At 41.8% G+C, this 24,276-nt stretch overlaps 1 protein-coding gene across 1 annotated transcript; it reads right to left on the reverse strand.

Annotated features, from left to right (window-relative positions):
• Nucleotides 1–704: 704 nt before the first annotated feature.
• LOC310800293 (uncharacterized protein) lies at nucleotides 705–4,168 on the reverse strand. The gene is made up of 2 exons (XM_083662870.1): nucleotides 4,149–4,168; nucleotides 705–2,286 (listed from the first exon to the last, which is right to left on the reverse strand). The coding sequence occupies exon 2, from the start codon at nucleotides 2,109–2,111 to the stop codon at nucleotides 1,092–1,094; it is 1,020 nt and encodes a 339-aa protein (XP_083518996.1). The 5' UTR covers nucleotides 2,112–2,286; nucleotides 4,149–4,168; the 3' UTR covers nucleotides 705–1,091.
• Between the last annotated feature and the right edge of the window lie 20,108 nt (nucleotides 4,169–24,276).

Here is a 24,276-nt window from a genome sequence, read left to right on the forward strand (position 1 = left end):
AGAGAGGGCAGATGGGGGTGGGGGATAAAGGTCCAACCTGCGCAAACCTGCACCACTTTCAACACATGCATGCCATGGGTGTATATTTTTCTTCGATTTTCTCCGGCAACATACCCGCGAATTAGACCAGTTTCATATTTATCAAATGTTATTCATACTGGTTATCTTCTATGATTTAACACTACTGTATATAATGCTGTCAGGCTTTGGAAACGTGAGCTGAGCGATACGCATTCCAAGGATTCCATGCAGCAAATTCACGATGACTGAGACGGGCTGTCATTTTTCTTATTTTATTTGTTATTACTTTATCATTTAATTGCTCAGTCCTATGTGGAAAAATGACAAGCAACTAAAATGTAAGACATTGTCCATACTGTAATTCATATTTGGTAGTTAATCTCTGTTCTGTTGAATCATTAATAACCTATGGAGACATAAAAATAAACCAAGTCATGCCTACCTGTTGATAATAGCGATGCTAGTGTGCAGGGTCAACAACAGTAGGAATGAGGAAGTATAGCCTATAAATGGAGAGCATCAACACTACATTGTTCTGAGCTTTGTTAAAGGGATACACTACATTCTGTTTGCTGAATGACTTCTATAACATGGGTGCAGCAATTCAAGTATCTGTCCCTTTAATGGCAACATTTTGCTTGCTGCATCATCACCCTTCAGGCTAATGGATGTTTCTTTCAGTTTTAGTTTCGCCGATAATATGTAGACAAGCAGGAAGATGTCTTGAGTTATATCATAATAATACTTTTGTTTAGTCTACCTAGATACCAGGTGGTGGGTTTCCCCCACATAGGACAACACTTGTACTTTTCTGAAATTGACTACTTATGTGAATTTCTGATACTTCCTGCAGGTTAATATTCTAATCTTGATTTGCAACTATTTTGCCCAGGTTTAGTTGCAATAATTACATACATTATAAATACCAATGGATTTACTTTTTTTTATCACATGGATATATCACAGGATGGTATCACAGGCTTTTGGGGGATGTGCAGATCATAGCTTCCAATGACTTGAATGTTCAATGACTGAAAGTTCATAGTCTTTATGATTGTCCTCAGCTACTCCTAATTCCACTCTTCCTTGCTCAGCTGCTGGGAGACGTATTGGCAGAAACACACCTGTCCCTCTAGGTGACCAGTGCAGCTGGGTTGGGTAAAGGGGAAGTGTCTTTTGGCCAGGCAGCAGGCGTATCCTGATGAGAAGAAGACCAGAGCTCTTTGAAACATCTCCTCAGCACAGAGCTGCTCAGAAAATGTTTCTTCAAACTCACGTCTGCAGCCATCCAGACAAATATAGACCAGATATATTTTTTCCTTGGACCGACAGCCCATCAACACTTTCTCCTCAGAAAGGATTGCGTTTGCTTCACCTACAGCTTTCTGCATCTCCCTCAAAATATACTTCTCCATATCCTTTTTACAGAGACACATGTGAATGATAAATCCACAACAAGTTACAATATATACAAACATAATGGGAATAATATAATCATAATTTCCTCTCATACTTATTCTCAGATTACTCACCAAATATACCATAAACCCAAACATGAGAAAAACAAATACCGCACTGCCTAAATACATCATTACTCTATCGAAGGCTGAGCAATGCAAGACTTTCTTCTGAACACTGTTGATCCTCCTCACAGCCATTCTGTACTTCTCTTGGTCCTCAATGACCAAACGCAGCTGGTCTGGCACCTCCATGTCACTAAAATGACCAGCCTGCCATTTCTGGAGTCCCTCCTCATTGACAGCAGTCAAAGGCTGCAGGACCTTCCCGTTGTAGATCGAGGGAGGCTGGAAGGGAACCACAGTGGAGCCTTGAAGCTGCTGCTTGGGGGTGCAGAGCACCTTGAGCAGCTTGCTGATAAAGTCTGGGTCCCTGGCCTCCAGGTAGGTGAGGTGGCACAGGTGGAGAGGAACAGAGACTCCTGGCTCCAGCAGCACTGGCACTATGGGCTTCCTCTCCAGGCAGTCTCTGAACAGAGACATGTTGGCCTCCAGGAGACACCAGCGGCTCCTCACAAACTCTGGGCTGAGGACCAGCAGGACCTTCTGGCTCTCCTGGATGCAGTCGGACATGTTGTCCAACACGGTGCGGCCGGGGGTGAAGTCGCGCTCATGGTAGCAGACCTGCAGGCCACAGGACTCCAGCTTGTTGATGAGGGAGTGGGTCCAGCGATAGTCAGTACTGCTGTAGCTGATGAAGACGTGGTAAAGCTCCCCCTCTCTCAGTGTGAGAGGGACATGGGGGAAACTTGAGGGAGGCAGAGGGACAGTATGGTTTGACTCAAAGCCACCTTCAGTCTCAAGCAAATGAATAGATTCCATTATCTAAAGAAAAAGCAATCAGGTTAGAACCTAATAAAGTATAAATGCAGACATCTATTTCAAAGATCCATACATTACAATAATACTTTTTTATTATGTTAGTACAGCTACAAAATTATTTTCAAACTATATTTAGATAACCCTTGACAGAATGGGAGTAGTCGAGATACCTACATCAGCAGTAGAGAAGTAAGAAAGGCTGCTTTGCACATAGGAAGTGTTACATTTGAATCCGTCAGATGCCAGGTGTCAGTTTATGGGCTGTATTGGTCAGATTAAATGTCAGTTCTGTCAGGACCACTATAGTCAAAACTAAACTTGTGTTGCCATATGCAATATATAGTTACATTTGGCAGTATGGCTCTGTTCCGAGAGCAGCAGCAGACCCCAGCCTAAGACAAACCCAAAGTGGGATGATAATTGATTGGATAAACACTGGATATTGCATAATAATCAAGAGACACCCCCCCCCCCCAACTTTAACAGAAGGAGTAGGTGTGTTTCTGTGCTTGTTCATGACATACATCTTCTATATGTAACCGGCAAGCTAACTAACGTTAGCTTTTTTAATAGCCTATACTTATGAATTCCAGAGATCTATCTGGCAAACCCAACTCTCTAGAGTTATACATGCCATTCATAATCTTTTCTATTTTGTTGTAAATTATCTTTACTAGAAATTTCGCCTGCTTCGCGCGCTCCTTTCTAGTGTCCCGCGCTCGGTCTCGCCCGCTACACGGGCTTGCAGACGCAGCTCACATGCTACACATCCTCGCCCGGCCCTGCACGTTGCACATGCTCGTCACCCGCTGAGCTGGCAGTTAAGAAATTGTGCGTGCCGCCACGGAACCGGCTTCCTGATTATATTAGTAAGACACTCTGTTCATGTTTTCGACTAAACAGGGAGATAATAGGTCTGACGCATTTTGCCTTCTTCATCTTCTTCAGATCAGATTAGATAAACTTTATTGTCCCTGAGGGGAAATTTGTCTTGGGCTACAAAGTGCATTACAGCATGTCGATCGGCAGTAACATGTACCAACAAAAGAAAACAACAGCGACAACAACAGGACAGCAAGACAACAGTCGCATTTGAACAAGACATTGCACAGACCCGGGTTGAACAGGCGGTGCCTGTTTAGGCAAGAAAAATTGCACCCCCTATATTACACTGACCCTTATTGCACTATCATGTGAAAATAAGATGATAAAATAATAAGATAAATAAAAGCATATAACTATAAAAAACATAAAATCATAGAAGCATAAAACCATGGCGAGATAAAAACAAGGAGAAACCACAAGAAGGACTAAAAGAAAAGAACAAGCGCACTTACCTACTGCCTCCTCCCATCAGTGCAGGTGTTACACCCGTGAGGAAGGGGCTCGCCGTCTATTCAGTAGTGCGATAGAAGTAGGAAGGAAGGATAGACTATATCTATTGCTTTTGCAGCGGCTGGCTCTGAATCGTCTGCCCGAGGGTAGCATCTCGTACTCTGAGTAGAGGATGTGGGTTTGGATCAGACAGAACTCTATTTGCTAGGTTAATAACTTTTTTATCGAAGATGGACTGAAGTGTCGGGTAGTCCTTTCTACCGATCACCTTCATGGCAGTTTTTACCATCCTCATGACTCTCGATTTGAGCTGTACAGTTCTTCTGTATACTTCTTCTTGCCAAAGAAGGCAAGATGGCAAAACCATAGGCCGAAACGCATCAGAGCAGCAATTTTTTTTTACCATATTCAACTAATTTTATTTAATAACAAAAGCATTTTGATTGTTTTTACCTCAAATTGAGTGCATTGGATCCTCGTTATCCTGGCTAATATCCTCTGCCAAACATCATCTTGTTCAAATCAACAGTGAGAATTGACCATCTAAGCTATAGTTCTAATTTCGATTTCTCCACATGGGTTGGGGAAAGAGGAAGTGTCTTTTGACACTGAGCAACTCTGAAGTCACATAGGATTTTCTCAACCAATAGAGGAGCATGTAAAAAGTGAAGTGAAAACATGCAAATTGCCAAAATTAAAGTTATGACCTTTGCACATGACAACTGTGATCTGTAACCTCATGTAGCTAATGTAACATGATTTTCCTAAATCTGTTAATTTACTTATTATTAAACATTGAAATGACAAAAAATCCATGCTAACATCCACTCTGCAAACATTGGAAAGTGTAACTTTGAATGTATGTAGGGGGGGCGGCTGTGGTTCAGGAGGTAGAGTGTGTCGTCCACCCACCAGAAGGTCCGTGGTTCGATCCCCGGCTCCTCCAGTCCGCATGTCGAAGTGTCCTTGGGCAAGACACTAAACCCCAAATTGCTCCCGATGGGTGTGCCAGCACCCCCCTGCGTGGCAGCTGGCCCCTTTCGGTGTGTGAATAGGCACATTGTAAGCTCTTTGGATAAAAGCGCTATATAAATGCAGTCCATTTACCAATGTATGAATATGAAGGAAATGATGAAGAATGTTAGAACTACCCAATGAGATGTTTGACATACTAGTATCAGACATACTATCAGAAACAGAGAAGTGATACCTGCAAAGAGGAAGGGGCACGTGCAATATATGTCTGAGTTTTCCTGCTGTAAAAGGAGAGGAAACAGACTTGTTTTGGGTGTTTTGGGTTTTGAATGTCAGCTTTCAAATGATGTGTCATACATTGAAATCTGCAAATAGTTGAAGAAGATTATGCTTATTTGAATGTTGGTACTCCTAAAAGCAACATGCAGAGAAAATCACCCTGGAAGTTGGTGAACAAGCTTTGTTTTCCTTGAACAAGCTAAGTTTGCTCATAAATTATAAGGATTTAGTGATCCTAAAACAGTTTGTTATATTATTGCGTAGTGTTGGGCAGTAATAGATTACTCTGTAATATTATTGCCGTAATATATTACGTTTCCCAGTAGTGAGTACTGTAAGGGATTACAATTTCCAATACAGTAGTAATATTACAGTTACTATAATCCAAGTAACTCCAAGTTACTCCATAATTCTCCAGCACTAAAACAAATTGTGGAGATATCTATCTGGCAAAGCAAGACTACTGCGTTGTCAGAACACGGTGCATGTTTTGCCCGAAGTACAGGTAAATAAATAAAAAGTATATGCAGTTTGGCTGATTGTTGACTCCTTTTAGCATTTAATTGTACCAATAGAATGGATTCAATTCTCAAAGGATCTGGCTAAACAGGTTGTACGTCACTTTTTCGGAAGGGGGGGGAGCGAAAGTAATATAGTAATATAATGAATAACGTATAACTACTTTTGGTACAAAGTAATAAGTAATGTAATATTATTACTTTTTAAGGAGTAATAAGTAAAGCGTAACTTATTACACTTCCGGAGTAACTTGCCCACCCAAATCAGCCAATTTGTGTCTAAAAGGCAGGACGTAAAACAGGTGCACGCAAGACATTGATTAGAGCCCCGGTGTTCCAGTACCGGGGCTCTAATCAATGTCTTGCTTGCATCTGTTTTACTTCCTGCCTTTTAGACACAAAATGGCTGATTTGGGTGGGATGTGAAATACAGTAGGCGGATTTACATGTACTGTAGCAATGGCACTTGGTGACAGGAGCTTTAAGATCATGTTCAAGGCTTACTAATGAATTCTGCTGATTTGCTCAAACTGCCTGCTGATTTAGTTACATTGTGATATAATACTGAGGGGCCCTTTTCTGTTGCACATGAGGTGGCATGGGGTTGTTAAATGGCTTATTTGACTAAGAATAGCTGAAAGTTAAGAGGACAGTCCAAACATATTCACACATATCTATGAAATCAGCTTTATGCTTCCAACTCCCCAAGCCCAGCAGTGCGCTAGTGTCCTCCATCTTCAAGAATAGTGATCTCATAAAGATCAATAAGCAAACCCTGTCTGTGCCAATGACCTGCGGCGATTTTTTAATATCTGTGAGATATTGAAAACCAAAAGGAATTCCATTAGTCCATTAATCAAAAACTCTTTCCTCTCCCATGTTGACATTAAGGAACAATTTAGAGACGACATAATTCATACTGTGCAATCTCCCCTCTGCCTTTTGTCCAAATGATTACACCAAGCTAACAGAAAATATGAATGTTCTTGACCAGAGGCATAGAACATCATGGTGCGTGCGTGTGCGTGTGCATGTGTGTGTGTTGTTATTTACTTTTTTTTTTTTTACTGTTCAGCTTCAGCGTTTCCATTCTTTCCCAACTGCTGAGCAGCTATTAATAGCTTGTGGTGACAGGACTGAACAAGCGCCTCAAGGCAAAGTGGAAAGCACCCCCAACAGTGTGACGTACGTTCTATCTGCAATCTACAATGTGATGCACTGAGCCAGGCAGAACAGTGAGTACAGAGGATAATAATGATTGCTAGCTAGGGCCCTGTGTAAAACAGCTATAGAATCACTTCATTTAAATGCACAGGAATATACAAACATGTTGTCGTTGACAACCACCATAGCAGCACGTCACATACTCTTATACACATGGGACAAGGCAACAGGACTTTTCATTCAGTGGAAGAGGACTGTAGGCTACAGGAGATATTGTATGTCACTGTAATTGCAAAAAGAAGAAGAGGAAGAAGAAGAAGAAGAAGAAGAAAAAAGCATGCTATCATCATGTGCAATCATGCGACATATGGAATGCAGGACTGTGCGTCACAGCCATAGATGAGAATCCAGCTGTGCAGGACTGCAGGACTGTACGTTACAGCCATAGATGAGAATCCAGCTGTGCAGGACTGCAGGACTGTACGTTACAGCCATAGATGAGAATCCAGCTGTGCAGGACTGCAGGACTGTGCGTCACAGCCATAGATGAGAATCCAGCTGTGCAGGACTGCAGGACTGTACGTTACAGCCATAGATGAGAATCCAGCTGTGCAGGACTGCAGGACTGTGCGTCACAGCCATAGATGAGAATCCAGCTGTGCAATGGAAGAAAATAAAGGTTGGAAATGCATAGAAAAAGTTCTCAGCCTGTCAGAGCACGGACTTTATTATTGTTATAAAGGTTTTACATTGGATAGATGGATGGATGATGTGATTCATCCATATATATATATATATATATATATATATATATATATATATATATATATATATATATATATAAGCTCCGTTTCATTCTGCTGTAGAAATTCCGTGCCCAGTTTTCACAAGCAAATTATATTTGCACATTGTAATGACATTTTTAAATTGTTGTGTACTTTCTACATGTAGCCATGCATCGCTAGAATACTTTGTCGCTCAGAAATAAACATAATTGCACAGTCAGAGTCACACCAGAGTCATACCAAAGACTATACAAATGGGACCCATTGCCTCCCTGCTTGGCACTCAGCCTCATAGGGTTGGATTTGGGGGGTTAAATCACCATGTGATTCCTGAGCGCGGCACTGCTGCTGCTCACCGCTCCCCCAGGGGATGGGTCAAATGCGGAGAACAAATTTCACACATTGTGTGACAATCAGTGGGACTTTACCTTTACCTTTACTTACACTTTGTTGTCATTGAACTTTTATTTAGTAACATTGTATCCTGGTTGTATCGAATTGTATCATGTGGTAAGGTCATTAAACAGCATCATTTTATTCACACTGCCCTGTTTCTCCATTCTCTTCATCAATTCAATCAAGTAGGCTAAATGTCAAGATGTTTACAACTGGAAAAACTGTTTTTCTCCCATAGGCTCTTATTTGAAGTACATTAACCAAGTAGGAAAGTTCTATACTGTAAATATGAAGTAAGCTGCTGTCTCAGTTGACTGTTTCTAATTCATTCTAAGCTCCAGGCAACTTTTCACACTTGCAGGCATGCTTGGCAATGTAGAAGGCATAACTCTTGCAGATTTTCAGTTTGGCTGCTACAAGACACAAGACAGTAAAACTATCTATTACTTGTGACAGTTTTAGGACAGGTGCATTTGGAAGAAGAAGATGGAAGAGGCAGTGGAACATTATATAGGCCCCTATCGTCCCACTGGCCTTAAATTAGCGGTTAGTGCCAGCTAGTTAGTGGGCGTGGACCGGCACAGTGCGTGGCGAGCCTATTCTCGTGTCAGCGCTACACGCGGCCTTAAGCATTATAACCATGCCTTTTAAGCATAGAATTATTCACACCGTGCTCGTTGGAGAAGTGCAGTAAACGAATCACAATGTCCCTTTCATGTTCCATTCCACGGAGCGATCCAATCCGGTCAGAAAAGCCCGACCAAAGCGCTCTGAGCTCCCCCCTCCCTCTTTCATCCCAGTCTGTCTCCATATATATTATTCCATATTATTATGCTTATCAAACCAATCTCACTGCAGTTTAAATACAGCAAGCATGTAAATACGCTACACTATAGCAAGATCAAAGTGAAAAGAATGTTCTAAACGCATCGGCTAGAAAAATATAGCCTATCCCTGGATGTCATGATGAGATTAGATTGGTGAAAGTTTGGGCAGAATGATATCGTTTTCTCTCGCTACCTTTTCTTCTCCCCCACTGCTGACAGCTGCGTGCAATTTCGCACAAATCCCCGGCGCACTGAATAAGGCCTGGTTTTGAAAAGCAATAAACACTAAATTAACACCAGGGGGGAAGATAGCGTTAGGCCGGTATTTAAGGCCGGTATTTAAGGCCGAAATGCCCATTCTGGCCTATTCTGGCACTGCGCCACGCCTCTTTGGCGTAAAGTGCATTTCGGGGCCTAAAAACATGATGCTAGCTTCCCGAGGCAGGCGCAAAGCGCGTTTTTTTGCGTTTAACGCCAGTTTAGCACCTAAGGTTAGTGGGAAGATAGAGCCCTATGTGTGTGTCTCCACATTTGTTTTATGGATAATATAATGAATGCCAGGGAGGGTGAGAAGTAGTTCCTTTTGTCGCCACATCTACCTGTTGAACATTAACGTGTGCTGGATGCTGGGTTTTCCCCTTTGTTTCTGCTGGTACAACCTGTGCCAGCTGAGACTCAATTAAACCTCCTGTAATGCCTAAGCAGACTTTAGTGGCCTGCCTGTCGTCATGGTCTATAGGGTATAGGATAATTAAGTGCTGTGTGTATGTCAGCGCGTCTGTGTGTTTGCATGTTTGTGTCTCGACTGTTTCCACGTGTGTGTGTGTGTGTGTGTGTGTGTGTGTGTGTTTGGGGGGGGGGGGGGCTACACAAAAATGACCCATTCACCAAGTTGTGTACATGCATACATCGAGATTTCTGGTAGTAATCTGATTACAACTGCTCCTGCCAGCCCATGAAGGAGGACGAGCCAGGATGGGAAAAATGCAGAGAACAAATTCCACAGCGCCTCTAATCGTGTGTGTGTGTGTGTGTGTGTGTGTGTGTGTGCGTGCGTGCGTGTGTTATTAATAATAATAATAATAATAATAATAATAATTACATTGCATAGTCACATATTAAAGGGGTTACTGAGGCATAACATCTTACTCCTTTCACGTCTGGTTTTTGCCACCTGCACAAAATCAGGCTCTCCAGTGTATTAGACTATCAATGATTAGAAGTAACCTACTGTTTGATCAAGGAGAGTAGCTAGCCTTGGAGAGTAGCTAGCTTTTCCTTCCTTTTTGCCAGGACCCTACTGTAGTAGGCATGGTACAAAATATACATCAAAATTCAGTATTTCACAATACAAAAATGTGACTATCATGGGGCAGAAACATTTATCACAATATTAGCTCCATTTGAGTCTGCTGTAATCACAAATGAGATGGCTTGATTATCACAATTTCACAAACTATATTGTTATTGTGTAATCGCATTATTACATTGTTGTTTACATTCTAGAATGCCATTGCTACAAAGCTTTGTGGCTCAGAAATAAACACAAGTCAGCACAGACAGACTTTGTTGTCATTTAACTGCTACTTATTAAATCGCATCATCAAACTTTATTGCAGACTCCACCGTCCAAATAGACATACAGTCACATATAGTAAATAGACATAAAAACACACACCACCACAACAACAACAACAACAAAAAAACATTATAAGAGGCGATATATCACATATTAAAAAAGTGCTTATGCAAATTCAATAAAAGGCATCTAAAAATAAGAACAGTAAATGCCATTAAAATGCCATTTAAAAGTGCTTTATACACATTCTATAAAAGGCACGAATACCAGTGTGTCCACATATAGGATTGATATCTCACAGAACTACACCTTGGGTTGGTCAACTGTATAATGAGATCATTCTGGGACCCCTGCAGTCTACATATGAACTTATACATTAGTCTTCTCAGGGTGGCCTGGAAGGTGTTTATCCCTAAGTCACAAAAAAGCTTGCTGGCACTACTACCCCTGGGCTTCTTGAGCAGGATTCTGAGACAGTCATTATAAGCAACCTTGAGTTTGGGCATCACGGTTGTATTGAATCGGGATATCACATATTGAATTGAATTGAGAGATTAGTGTAACATCACTTACCTTGCGACATAGCTGCTGGATTCACGTGAGATCATGAGATCACGAACGATCACATGACAAATCCATCTTGCCACGCTCCACTCTATTGGTTTGAATCTGAGCCAGTGATTCACACCAATCAGCATCCAGATGCAGCTATGGAGAGGCTTTACTGTAGCTGTGAATGGTTTCCCAAGCGACTCGTTCCCAGAAGGTTGTGTGAAGACAAACCATCTGGCAGCGTCAGGTTACATTATCATCCCAGCCTCAGCAGACATGAATAGTTTACTGGTTTATTTATGGCAACAGGGAGACGCCATCACACGGTATCAAAGGTTCATGTACACAGCTTAACCCGATGGAGACCTTCACTGGAGTCTGGCCAATAAGCTAGGTTCCTCTGTAAACATACAGTAGTCACTGTCTGTTCCGGCTCCATCAGACTCTGGGCGGCCTCTTGGGGCCATTAGGTCCATGGACACACTACACATCACATCACCTTCAAGGTTCTAGTCAGCCGTCCATCATCTCCATCATGTTTTGCCTCTGACCCATCGGAACCTTTGAAAGAACAAAGCCAAAACATTCTGGATTGCGTTCTCTCTCTAGGACGTGATGGCAACTGAAATTCTTTTCATATGAATGTTATAAAAATACATCTTCTGTAGAATTGTGAACGTTTTGCTGGATGCTTCAATTCTATCATTTGGGTCATAATGGGGCACGACTTCAGGCTAATGCTACTGGAGATTCTGCAATGTTAAAGGAACACTCCACCCATTTTCAACCAGCTTTGTATCATTAGAACATCAGTAGTATATCAGAAAACTGTAAACGGTTTTGAAGTCTGTCATTTAATTTGACAGTTATTGAGTGTTAAAGTGTGGACCAGTGACATCACTGGTCCACACTAACTCAAATTAATAACTCATGAACTCAAATCAACTCTCAAACTGTAAACGGTTTTGAAGTCATTCATCTAGTTTGACAGTTATTGAGAGTTGATTTGAGTTAATGAGTTATTAATTTGAGTTAGTGTGGACCAGTGATGTCACTGGTCCACACTTTAACACTCAATAACTGTCAAATTAAATGACAGACTTCAAAACCGTTTACAGTTTTCTGATATACTACTGATGTTCTAATGATACAAAGCTGGTTGAAAATGGGCGGAGTGTTCCTTTAAGTGGCAAGCATTTGATAAAGCTCATCTCGTAACTCAAATTCACCAACCTGAAACAAGGCTACAGCACGAGATTAGTTCAGGTCTTATCTTTCTAATAGATGGGTCGCAAAAATGTTCTAACCATCCCTTGTGTATAATACAAATTTGCTTTGTGTTGTTAACATATGAGTTAAGATAGCATTACCATGTCCAAGCCCTTGACAAACACAGTATATAATCACAGCCAATATTTACCTTCTCTGTCTCTGCATAATCAAATACTTGACCATCTGGCCTGGATTGTGGAGCTTGTTACATCTTTTACCAGCCACATATACTGACAATGGCTGCTAATTGAATGAAAAGGTGCACGAGGGTGAGTGGAGGAGCACCACTGAGATTCAGATCTTAAATCAGATTTCACCTGTTCTGGAAAATCATAATTTGACATTAGACAGAGAAGATTAAGATTTAGGTTGCTTTCACACTTGTCCCCAAATTGACCCCAGTTTTGGAACGTTTGATGAGTGTGAACGTTGTGTTCCGTTCCGTGCCCGGGGAAACTGTGAGAGGATCCACTTGAAAAGGTGGTCTGCGGAGCGCTTTGGCGCGCCCGGGCACGGAACACTTGCGAGTGTGAAAGCCAACCGTTCCGAACCACATAGACAACACACGGGCGAGGATACACTCCAGGCATAGTTGATGACACAAGTGCACTCTGTTAAATGGCCTGCATTTATATAGCGCTTTTATCCAAAGCGCTTTACAATCAGTAGATAGTCTACATTCACCCATTCATACACCGATGGCGGCAGGCTGCCACGCAGGGTGCCTACACACCATCGGGAGCAAGGAGGGTTAAGTGTCTTGCCCAAGGACACAGCGACAGCAGCTGGGAGGGAGCGGGGATCGAACCGCCAACCCTTGCGTCATTGGCCGACCCGCTCTACCTCCTGAGCTAAAGCCGCCCACTCTGTTCCGTTTCCGAGCGCGGAAGAAATTTTGTAATGTGGAACCTGACCAGCAGGGGAGAGGGGAGGGCTGGCAATCGTGCCCGGGCGGAGAACGGAACGGAACGAAAGCAATCGTTCCCAGTGAGAAAGCACCCTTAGTTTCTCAAATGGTCGATGTCATGTTTTCAATTTGGATAAATCTACTGTAGGCCTATACATCAGGGAAATTAGACCCTACCTGTCTGAGCACGCAGCTTCAGGCTCTTGTGTTATCACACACTGACTACTGCAACTCCCTACTGGCAGGCCTCCCTGCATGTACATACAGTACAACCCTCTGCAGATGATCCAGAAGGCGGCTGCACGTCTGGTCTTCAACCAGCCCAAAAGAACGCATGTCACGCCGCTGCTCATTCCCCTCCACTGGCTCCCAGTGGCTGCTGCCCGCATCCAATTCAAAGCCTTGACACTCGCTAACAAAACTGCAACAAAAACAGCGCCTGCCTACCTGAACTCTCTCATTCAGGTCTACACCCCCTCCTGCCTACCTGAACTCTCTCATTCAGGTCTACACCCCCTCCTGCCTACCTGAACTCTCTCATTCAGGTCTACACCCCCTCCTGCCTACCTGAACTCTCGCATTCAGGTCTACACCCCCTCCTGCCTACCTGAACTCTCTCATTCAGGTCTACACCCCCTCCTGCCTACCTGAACTCCCTCATTCAGGTCTACACCCCCTCCTGCCTACCTGAACTCTCATTCAGGTCTACACCCCCTCCTGCCTACCTGAACTCTCTCATTCAGGTCTACACCCCCTCCTGCCTACCTGAACTCTCTCATTCAGGTCTACACCCCCTCCTGCCTACCTGAACTCTCATTCAGGTCTACACCCCCTCCTGCCTACATGAACTCTCTCATTCAGGTCTACACCCCCTCCTGCCTACCTGAACTCTCTCATTCAGGTCTACACCCCCTCCTGCCTACCTGAACTCTCTCATTCAGGTCTACACCCCCTCCTGCCTACCTGAACTCTCTCATTCAGGTCTACACCCCCTCCTGCCTACCTGAACTCTCTCATTCAGGTCTACACATACAACACCATTATCAATTACAGAGCAAAACTGAACTGCACCTTTAATGTCTAATCCCATGTTACTGGCGCCAGTCTACCTCTACAGCACTCGTGCATTATTACCAAAGGGTCTAAACAACATCAATTGCGTATATGGCTGCACTCATAAACTATCTATGCATCCCCCCCAGCAATGGACTAATAAACACAGGAATAGCAATGATACAGTACAATTTGTACCCAATGTGCTTGTAGGCCTACTGTAGGCTACAAGCACAATGGGTAACAACTTTCTCTCATGTTACGTCGTTAACATGCCAGAACTGACTGCTTAACCAGTCTGTCCAACTGCTTAACCAGTCTGTCAAACTGCTAAATCAGTCTGTCAAACTCCTAAATCAGTCTGTCAAACTGCTTAACCAGTCTGTCAAACTGCTTAACCAGTCTGTCAAACTGCTAAATCAGTCTGTCAAACTGCTTAACCAGTCTGTCAAACTGCTTAACCAGTCTGTCAAACTGTTAAATCAGTCTGTCAAACTGCTTAACCAGTCTGTCAAACTTCTAAATCAGTCTGTCAAACTGCTAAATCAGTCTGTCAAACTGCTTAACCAGTCTGTCAAACTGCTAAATCAGTCTGTCAAACTCCTAAATCAGTCTGTCAAACTGCTTAACCAGTCTGTCAAACTGCTTAACTAGTCTGTCAAACTGCTTAACCAGTCTGTCACACTGCTTAACCAGTCTGTCAAACTGCTTAACCAGTCTGTCAAACTGCTAAATCAGTCTGTCAAACTGCTTAACCAGTCTGTCAAACTGCTTAACTAGTCTGTCAAACTGCTTAACCAGTCTGTCACACTGCTTAACCAGTCTGTCAAACTGCTTAACCAGTCTGTCAAACTGCTAAATCAGTCTGGGCTCTATAGGTAGGGATTATACTTTGAGGCACTGTAGCCACTTTTGTTTTCCCATTCCTATAATGTATGTATTCTTATAAGGTCTGATGTCATACATGTTGTAGCACTTTGTTGTATTGTTTGTTTAAATGTTTTTGTATTGATGAGAAACAGTGTTTATTTCACAATATATAGGATAGCCAAGCGAATGTGATTGGATCAACAACGTTTGACGCTAGGCCAATCAGAGGCGGTTCATGCCTTTGCTATCCTGGGGAAAAAATATTGTGCACGTCACAGAGACGCAGACGATTACTTAACTTCCGGTTGAAAGGTCAACATGTGTAAACTGTCCGGACATCTTATTTATTGCTAAATTGTTATTTATTGTTATAAGTTATTCTTGAAGGGTGCTGGGCATGCCATCACTGTAAAAGGAAAAAAGAAAAAAACGGGGGGGCACTTTGGGCATCAGAGGGAAATGGTATTCGACTGTTACTGCTATCCTCTTCAATCCAAAGTATTCTTCACTCAAAGTATTAGTTACATTTTCCTCATTTTCAGTAATTTCATGGGGCAAACAGTTGGACTTCCCATCAGTAAAACAGACGGCGTTTTGAACAGGAAGTCATAACACAACTGGGTCAAGTAGGCAGGGCTACATAAAGTTATGGAATAGAGGTAATGATTTACTGAAACCAAATAGTCCAGCAGAGAGTCCACTCAGGCATGACAACCAAAGCAGGTGACCCAAACTAATTGGTTTATAAGACTGTGGAATTCATATATCTTTTAAGATCACCCAAGGGATTGTTGATGATTTTGGTGAAGGTACCGAACTATAGTACTGATAGTGATGTCCCATTGAAGTGTTACTAAATTATCTTATGCATTTGTAGCAAAAAAAATATGAGACGTTAAATATGAAAGTTAGCTTTAACTTTCCCGATAACATGAAGGATATTTATTTTTTTGTCAACCTGAAAATACAGACTAACTCCACTAACTAACCAAGGGTGAATTTGAGCTGTGATGTAATAGTGGTAGCTTGTCATGAGCTAATGAGCACGTCTGCTGTGCGTTTATCCATTGTGTACCCTTTTGATTCATTGGCGCAGCCTGTGCAGTTACATTAGCACACTCAGTGTTGACACTGGGAATACACAGAGACGAGACGCTATTATTAACCCAGTTTGAAAATGGGTCAGTCAGTCGTGGACGGGTGGGGACAACACCTGGCTGCAGAGAAGGGCCAGTGATAATATCGTCTGCAAAGTTAGGATGTTGCTACGATACAGTGGCACAAGCCACACAAGACCCATACAAGTTCAAGTTAGTGAAGACCCAGCTTGTTATGCAAGTCATATTAATAATATTCAATAATGCAATCAAAAAGCTTGTGGTGATTGTGATGATTTTCTTGTTTTACATTGAAAATGACATATTTTCATGTGTGTGCCTTTGGTCACATAGCCAATGAATCTGTTGCTTGACACCATGAACGTAATTAAATTGACATTGCTTTTTCTATAGCTGTTTAACAGTGGGTTCCATTGCTTGATTTTAATTACCTGGGGTGTAATTACTTATTGAGTGATATACCTTAACCTGTTCATATACAATGGAATAACATCCTCCAGGCATGCAGCATGAATCTGGTGATGGCTTCATTTCTAATAAATGGAACTACATTTTTTATGATTTTCATTTTGTTTGAACTGAAGCATCCAGGCTCATTTATGTACGGTACAACACAATTTCTGCTCTCTCACTCACTCTCACTCACTCACTCACTCACTCACTCACTCACTCACTCACTCACTCACTCACTCACTCACTCAGTCACACACACACACACACACACACACACACATACACACACACACACACACACACACACACACACACACACACACACGCACACACACACACACACAGACTTCGCATTCTCATAATAGGAATAGAACAATAGTTCAACAAAAGTTCAGGGAAATAACAACATAGGCTGTTTTTCATCTCAGAGAAACCAGACCTACTTTTGTTTTCCTTGATCTCAAGTCAAAGAGACGCATGCGTCCTTAAAATAGATGTCTGCGTGAATTAACTCACATGCAGATTTATGAATTTACAGCTTCATAAATATCTTACTGAGTTTTATAGGCCTGGCGATAACAGAAGTTCAATATTTACTCTCTAAAGCCCTATTCGCACGGGACTACAGTGGTATTACCTGGGGAGCTCATGTCATTTAGAAATTGACCCGACCCCCACGTCCGTGTTTCCTGTTGGGATAAGCGAAGTGGATTATACTCGAATTTACTACTGACATTATTCCCTGTGCTTTACCGGTAACAGCGGCACGCCGACCCCTGACCCCTGCTGTGTTTTCCCTTTGGAAGACTTCAGGCAGAGCGGACCCAGGCTTCTGTGTTTTCCCTTTGGAAGACTTCAGGCAGAGCGGACCCAGGCTTCTGTGTTGTCTCGGGGAATAGCAGGGCGGGTTGGTGATACTGAGACCATCAGCCGTCCCATTTGGGCCCGGAGAGACTGATGTGGGGAGAGGGGTTACGGCACCACTAATCACTGCTCCGCTGTGCTTCCCGTATGGGAAGAGGGCAGAGTGCAAAATTAGGACTCTGATCGCCCCCTCTGGCCGGAGGAGGACAGAGAGCAATCGGCCGTCAGGGTGATGATAGGATGATAGGAATAGGCTTTTTATGGAATAGGCTTTTTATGGAAGAAGTACCATAATTTGTTTTCTTCCAAACAAAAATATCATTCACATGAGGCACAGTGGTGGGAACATAACCAGGGACACTGTGGGGCGGGGGAGGATACGACCCCAAATCATTGAGCTGCTGATTCACACGGATCACAATATGATCACATGACTTCTGTGTTTGGTGAAATATGGAGGTCATTTCGGGTGGAATTATTACTTTACTAATTACATGGCAGATTCGCATGGGATTAAGATCGCAGACGACCTCCGCAATTAGTACAAATTACCAGAGGTCCCTATACAGTACTATTCCCGTGTGAATAGGACTTAAGAGGGGGAGGTAGTGTATAGTCCAGTGGTTCCCAACCTTGGTCGCGACCCCAAATGGGGTCGCCTGGAATACAAATGGGGTCACCTGATTTTTTTCCCTATTATTATTATTATTATTATTATTATTATTATTATTATTATTATTATTATTTTATACCACACACAATTTAAAACTACCGAAGAGGATTACGGCCACTTGTGATACTTTCTCGTGCGCACGATAAAGTTGCTGGTGCGCACGCAATACTTTCTCGTCCTCACGAGAAAATACTTTTTTTTATGCCCATATCACCTATGGGGCTCAGGAGTATAAAGTCAGAATTTTGAAAATAAAATTTGAATTCTGAGTTTAACATCAGAATTCTGAAAAAAGATAAGAAGTCAGAATTCTGAGGGCGGAAAGGTCAGAATTCTGAGTTTACTGCCAGAATTTTGAGAAAAAAGTCAGAATTCTGAGATTAAAATCAGAATTCTGAGAAAATTCAGCATTCAGATTTTAATATCATAATATATGAGAAAAAAGTCAGAATTCTGAGAAACAAAGTCAGCATACTGTTACGTGACTGATGATGTCACTCATTGATGATATTACCGATGTTGTACCAGAATTTGAATGTCTGGGGTCCCTATTTTTGTGATGTCAAAGTGGGGTCACAAGCGAAAAAAGGTTGGGAACCCCTGCTATTCTCTCAGCTGACCCATGACTGTCAAGACCATGTCGACATGTTCTCCTACAGTAGTATCAGTTGAACCCCAGCCGTTGTGTCTAGTTGTTCTCATTAAGACTAGAAAATGTGTTGAGTAGAGCACAGACCATGCCCAACACCACGCCCCCTTTTGGCCAATCCACATGCAAATTGAATCACTTCTTCCTTGGCCCATAACCAACCACCAAGTTTTGTGCAAATCTGTCCACAACCTTTTGAGATATCCTGCTGACGGACGGACAGACGGGGACGGACAGATGGACGGACAAATACCCAAACGCTGGTGAAAGCATTACCTCCTTGGCGGAGGTAATAACAAAAACAAGTATCTGACATTTTCAAGAAACTTTTACAATATTAGACAATTACTATCTTATATCCACAGATACTGGTAATCATCAAACCACAACACCACAAATCATGTTGGCCCTCTGAAGCCCCATGAGAGAGGTCGACCTTTTTACACTAATATGATTGATCAAATTTTATTTTTTATTTTTTATTCCTCTGGGATCTAATGACAAGGGTAATACGCACAGCCAGATTTTTAATGGGACTTCATTTGTTCTCATTAAAGCGGCATTATAAGGGAACATGCTGCTGTTATTAATGTTTTATTCAGCGTGATGAAGACACAAACAAAAACCCTGCAGAGACAACGTGGCCTCTGCATCATCTTCCTCCTGTGAGTCAGTGATGCTGCTGTAAATGATCCAATCACTTTTCATTACAATACTAAAGTGAGGGCTGAGGATTGACAAAACTTTCACTTTGCTGTTTAGAAGTTGTGAAACTTTGTCGGTGAATACTTTTCCTGTGTTGGATATATTATTGTTTTTAATTTCATGATTGTCACATTTTATGGAGGCTGAGGGGTTGGCAACCCACTACTGAGTCAGTGTTTGCATGCAGACAATTTAACCACGAGAACCAAACCACGAGAGTCAAACCCTATCAACTTGATAAACAAGCTGCTGTCATATAAGCAGAAGGTTTAATGTTGACACCGCTTTTATGAGGACGTTTTACTCTTGTTTTATGGAGTCTGTTTTAACCTTCTCTTTTATTGTCTGGTTTGGGTCGCTTACCCTGAAAAATAGGAATAGGTTAACAGTAATTGTCAAAATGTGCAGTGAAATTATAAACGTATTAAGGACCTCCCCCAACTTCCAAAGGCAGAGTCACAAAGAAGACCCATGAATCCTTGCTGACCCTGTTCAGTGAGGTCATCTGGTTGCAGATATATTCTGCCAAGATGCAGGACAAATAGATTTAAAAATGAATTTGTCCCTGCTGCTATTGGCCTTTTAAATAACACGTAATTAATTTTTTTCTTTTTGTAAATTGTTTGGGTGTTGATGATTATGTTGACTGTTGTTGATTACTGCTGGCTGTGCAACAAATTGCCCCTCGGGGATAATAAAGATGACCTTGACCTTGTGCAGTCGCATTGCTGAAGGGTCCTTGAGCAAGACACATATATCCCTCTCAATTCCAGGGCCGCTGTTGTGTAGTTGTTGCTGTCCTCTGACCTCTGACCTGCCTGGGCCAAGAATAAATTCTGTTCAATAAAGAATCCCATTTAGACAGACTCAGAAATGCTCTTTATCTTGCCTCTATGTCTATTATATCTATAAGTATATAGCCTATCATTTCACAAAATTAACTTCCTGCCCCCTAGACATTATGGGTCAGGAAGTTAGTTTTGAAAGCCAGTAATCCCTGCAACTGGCAAAGTTCCTTCCGGAATTGTCAGTCCTGTCCTAGCAGTCCGGTCAGTCCTGTACTATTGTAATATTGTGGGTGAAATTAGAAACGCTTAGAGCCAGACAGTAAACACATTATAAACAAACTTGTTGACTTAAATCTAATGAGCCAAACAACTAAACCAACCTACTTTGTATTCAATTCAAAGTTACTGCACATATAATACACATAAAATAACATAGGCATATTCATTAATCTGGACATGCTTTTCAAAGACTGTTTGTAAGCGATGGAACAACACTTATAGAGTGGCACTGTTTTTATTAGCCTAACCTTTCCGTGTGAGGAAGTTGCAGGAGCGCAGCCAGCCAGTGTAGAAGTGCAGCCTGGGTTCACCCTCTCCTTTCAGCTGGGCAAACTCATCTCCTGGCAGGTCTATGAGCCCAGTGATGTTGCATCAGATCTGTGAAGGCCTGGGGATGCTCATAACTCAGCCTCTCCACAAAGATGTCTGTGTTGCAGTCTCCTGGCTGATAACCACACTGCACACTGTGTCCCTGTGTGTGGCACAAAGACACAGAGGTTTAAGTTATCCTTTATTTATCCCCTTGGGGAAATTCATCCTCTGCATTTGACCCCTCCTCTACTAGGAACCTTCCTAGAACTAGGAGCAGTGGGGCAGCCACAGTGCGGCGCCCCGGGACCAACTCCAGTTCTTTTGCCAGTACCTTGGTCAGGGGCACTGACAGGAGTATTAACCCTAACATACATGTCTTTGATGGTGGGAGGAAACCGGAGCACCCGGAGAAAACCCACACGGACACGGGGGAGAACATGCAAACTCCACACAGAAAGGACCTGGGACAGACCGGGGTTCAAACCCGGGACCTTCTTGCTGTGAGGCAACAGTGTTAACCACTGAGCCACCGTGCCGTCCTTGGGTGCCGGTTTGGGTGTGACATCATCATCAGGCATCACCAGGCTTTGTTAATAGCAAACACCGCAACAGGAAGTGAGCTGAGGTTCAATTTAGGATGTTTATGTTGTTGAATTGAAAGCGTCTATAGGACAGTAAAAGTAATGTACCTGGAAGCTATGTGCTCAGCAATGCATCTGAGAGCATCTGAGAAAGATAAAGAGCTGTCAAAGGCAGTTTAATTTTATGCACCTGACCTATTTGACACAATAAAACCATCGGATACGATGCCAAACCTCTGGGCGGGGGAGGGTGTGTGTGTGTGTGGGGGGGGGGGGGGTATCAGGTGCAGCTGTGGGACAGATCAACAGTCTCCTGGAACATTCAGCAAGCAAAGCTGGAGCAGATGTGCTTCATCAGACCCATATTTTACATTCATGGCCAAACATCAACTTCAAACTTCACCTATACACTCTGTGACAAATCATTGTGACGTACGCTTTGAGATGATCAGAGTTAATGGAACTGAAGCAGTCAGACTGGTTAGGCAGTGGTTCCCAACCTTAGGGTCGCGACCCTAAGTGGGGTCGCCTGGAATTAAAATAGGGTTGCCTGAAATTTCAGTTTAATCTCAGTTTCAAAGTGATGATCTCTAACATTTCTGTTTTGTTCTCTTGGGTGACACCTATGGCGATGAGTGGTAATTGCAGGGGGGATCCAAACTGTTGCATTATGTGACATTACTAATGTCACATAATGTCACTATATTCTGCAAAGTCTTCCTTCCATCAATGGACCATAGCCTCAATCAACACATTGTGAGTGACTCTCATTTTCTTTTTCTCGATGAAAATCTTTGAGATTATAATTTTAAATCAGGATTCTGAGAATAAAGTGAGAGTTTTGAGATTAAAGTCAGAATTCTTAGATTAAAGTCAGAATTCTGCAGGGGGGAAGAAGCATACTATGTGACATTACTGACGATGTCACTGATCATATTATTGATGGTGTACCGGAATTTGAATGTCTCGGGTCCCTAGATTTTTGTGACGTCAAAGTAGGTTCACAAGCCTAAAATAGGTTGTGAACCCCTGGATTTTATTTTTTATTTTTTTTTTATTTTTTTTTTAAACCCATCCACCACCCCCCCACTTTTGGAGGACATACTTTGTTTTTACATTACATTATTACATTACATTTGATTTGACAGAAAAAAAGATACAAGTTCTGAAGAACATCTGACCTAACAGTTAGATAATGCACTCATAGTCACTAAACTTACATATACCCATAGTACTATGCAATATATACGGGAAAGAAAAAAATATCAACACACATCCAAAACATATTACATACACAACATATTACATAAAACAACAGCAATGGGCACCAACATAACTTGCTCATACCCAGTCCTCCCGCACACCCAAAGTAGCCCATCTCTCCTGAACAAACCGTTGCAGGCCCTCTTGAGACATATAGTCCTCCAACTTTTTATAGTGTTTAACATAATTTTTAAATCTTTCCAAACACAAATCTTCTAAATGTCTACACCTAATGATAAAACTTTTCCCCAAAAGTATTATTATATTATTTATGAAGTTATCCTGCACTTTTAAGTCGCCCAATAGTACAATTTGCAGTGAGAGGTCTACCAATATGCTGTGATTTTTTAGCCATCTTTGTATGTGTGACCAAAAAATAGCCACCAGGGGGCAGTACCAAAAGAGATGGTCAATAGACTCTGTCTCCTTACATGAAAAACGGCAATGAGGAGAATTTTCTATGCCACAAATATTAAGCAACTTCTTTGTGGCAATAATTTTATACAATAGTTTAAGCTGGATAGAGCGCAGTGATGAGTCAACCGTTGTTTTGTATATCAAACTATAAACTTTGTGCCAAGGGATAGGGATGTCCATCATCTGTTCCCAGCTATCCTGTATAGTGTATGGCACCGCTGTTAGGGATTTAGTTTGTAAGTGGAAAAAATATATTTTCCTATTAATATTGCTTTTTGTTAACCATTTGTAAGTTTTAATGTGGGGTTGACATACCAGTTTTTTATCTCCTCTTTTTGCAATTTCTCTTTTCCATTTCTGAGGTAAGGCAGAGATTAATTGATTATATTTTTGGACTGTGCATATCTCACCATACATCTCAACAAGCTGAGTATAGTTCATAATGCCACCTTCCAGCAATACAATATCATTAAGAAAAATCACTCCATTTGAGAATAACTCCTCCATGAAGACTGGCCTTCTATCTATACGCACATTGGAGTTTAACCACAGCATTTGTTGTAAATAGTGTTCATTTTTTTCAGGGGGATAAAATTGGAATTGTAACCAGCTTTGTAGTGCTTGACTAAGAAACGTTGAGATTTTAAATAAGGAACCATAATTAAATAAACTTAAGTCGGTTTCTGTAATTTGCATGAATGCAAAAAGGCCTTTTGTGAACAGGGGATGAGCCTGCCTAAGTAACCGACTGGAGAACCAACAGGGATTCAGATATAATTTTGGAATAATCGAGGCCTTTAATGAGAGATTTAATGCTTTAATATTTTGTAATTTCAGCCCTCCATACTCATATTCATTATATAGATAAGCACGCTTTATCTTATCTGGTTTACCATTCCATATAAACTGAAATATTTTTTGTTCAAAGGTTTTAAAAAACGATTCTTCTGGGGTTGGTAATGCCATAAATAAATGAGTGAGGTGCGTGATCACCAATGAGTTAATCATTACTATTTTACCATAAATGGTCAGATGTTGCCGTCTCCATGGTTGCAACACTTTGTCAATTTTCTCAATTTTTCTATTGAAATTAATTTTAGCCAGTTCAAGTTTTTTCCTGGGGATATGAATTCCTAGTATATCCACTTCTCCATCTGCCCATTTTATTGGTAGATTACAAGGAAGTGTAAAACTTGTATCCTTCAGTGTCCCAATACGCAGTATTGTGCACTTATCAAAATTTGCTTTCAGTCCAGATAACTTTGCAAATATATTTAAATCCTCTATGAGGAATTGAAGGGA

The sequence above is a fragment of the Poromitra crassiceps genome (assembly GCF_964638095.1).
Source record: "Poromitra crassiceps genome assembly, chromosome: 30".
Classification (NCBI taxonomy): domain Eukaryota; kingdom Metazoa; phylum Chordata; class Actinopteri; order Beryciformes; family Melamphaidae; genus Poromitra; species Poromitra crassiceps.

Bases quoted from the DNA above. Each gene is read 5' to 3' on its own strand.
- LOC310800293 (XM_083662870.1), bottom strand. From the start codon at position 2,111: ATGTCCGACTGCATCCAGGAGAGCCAGAAGGTCCTGCTGGTCCTCAGC.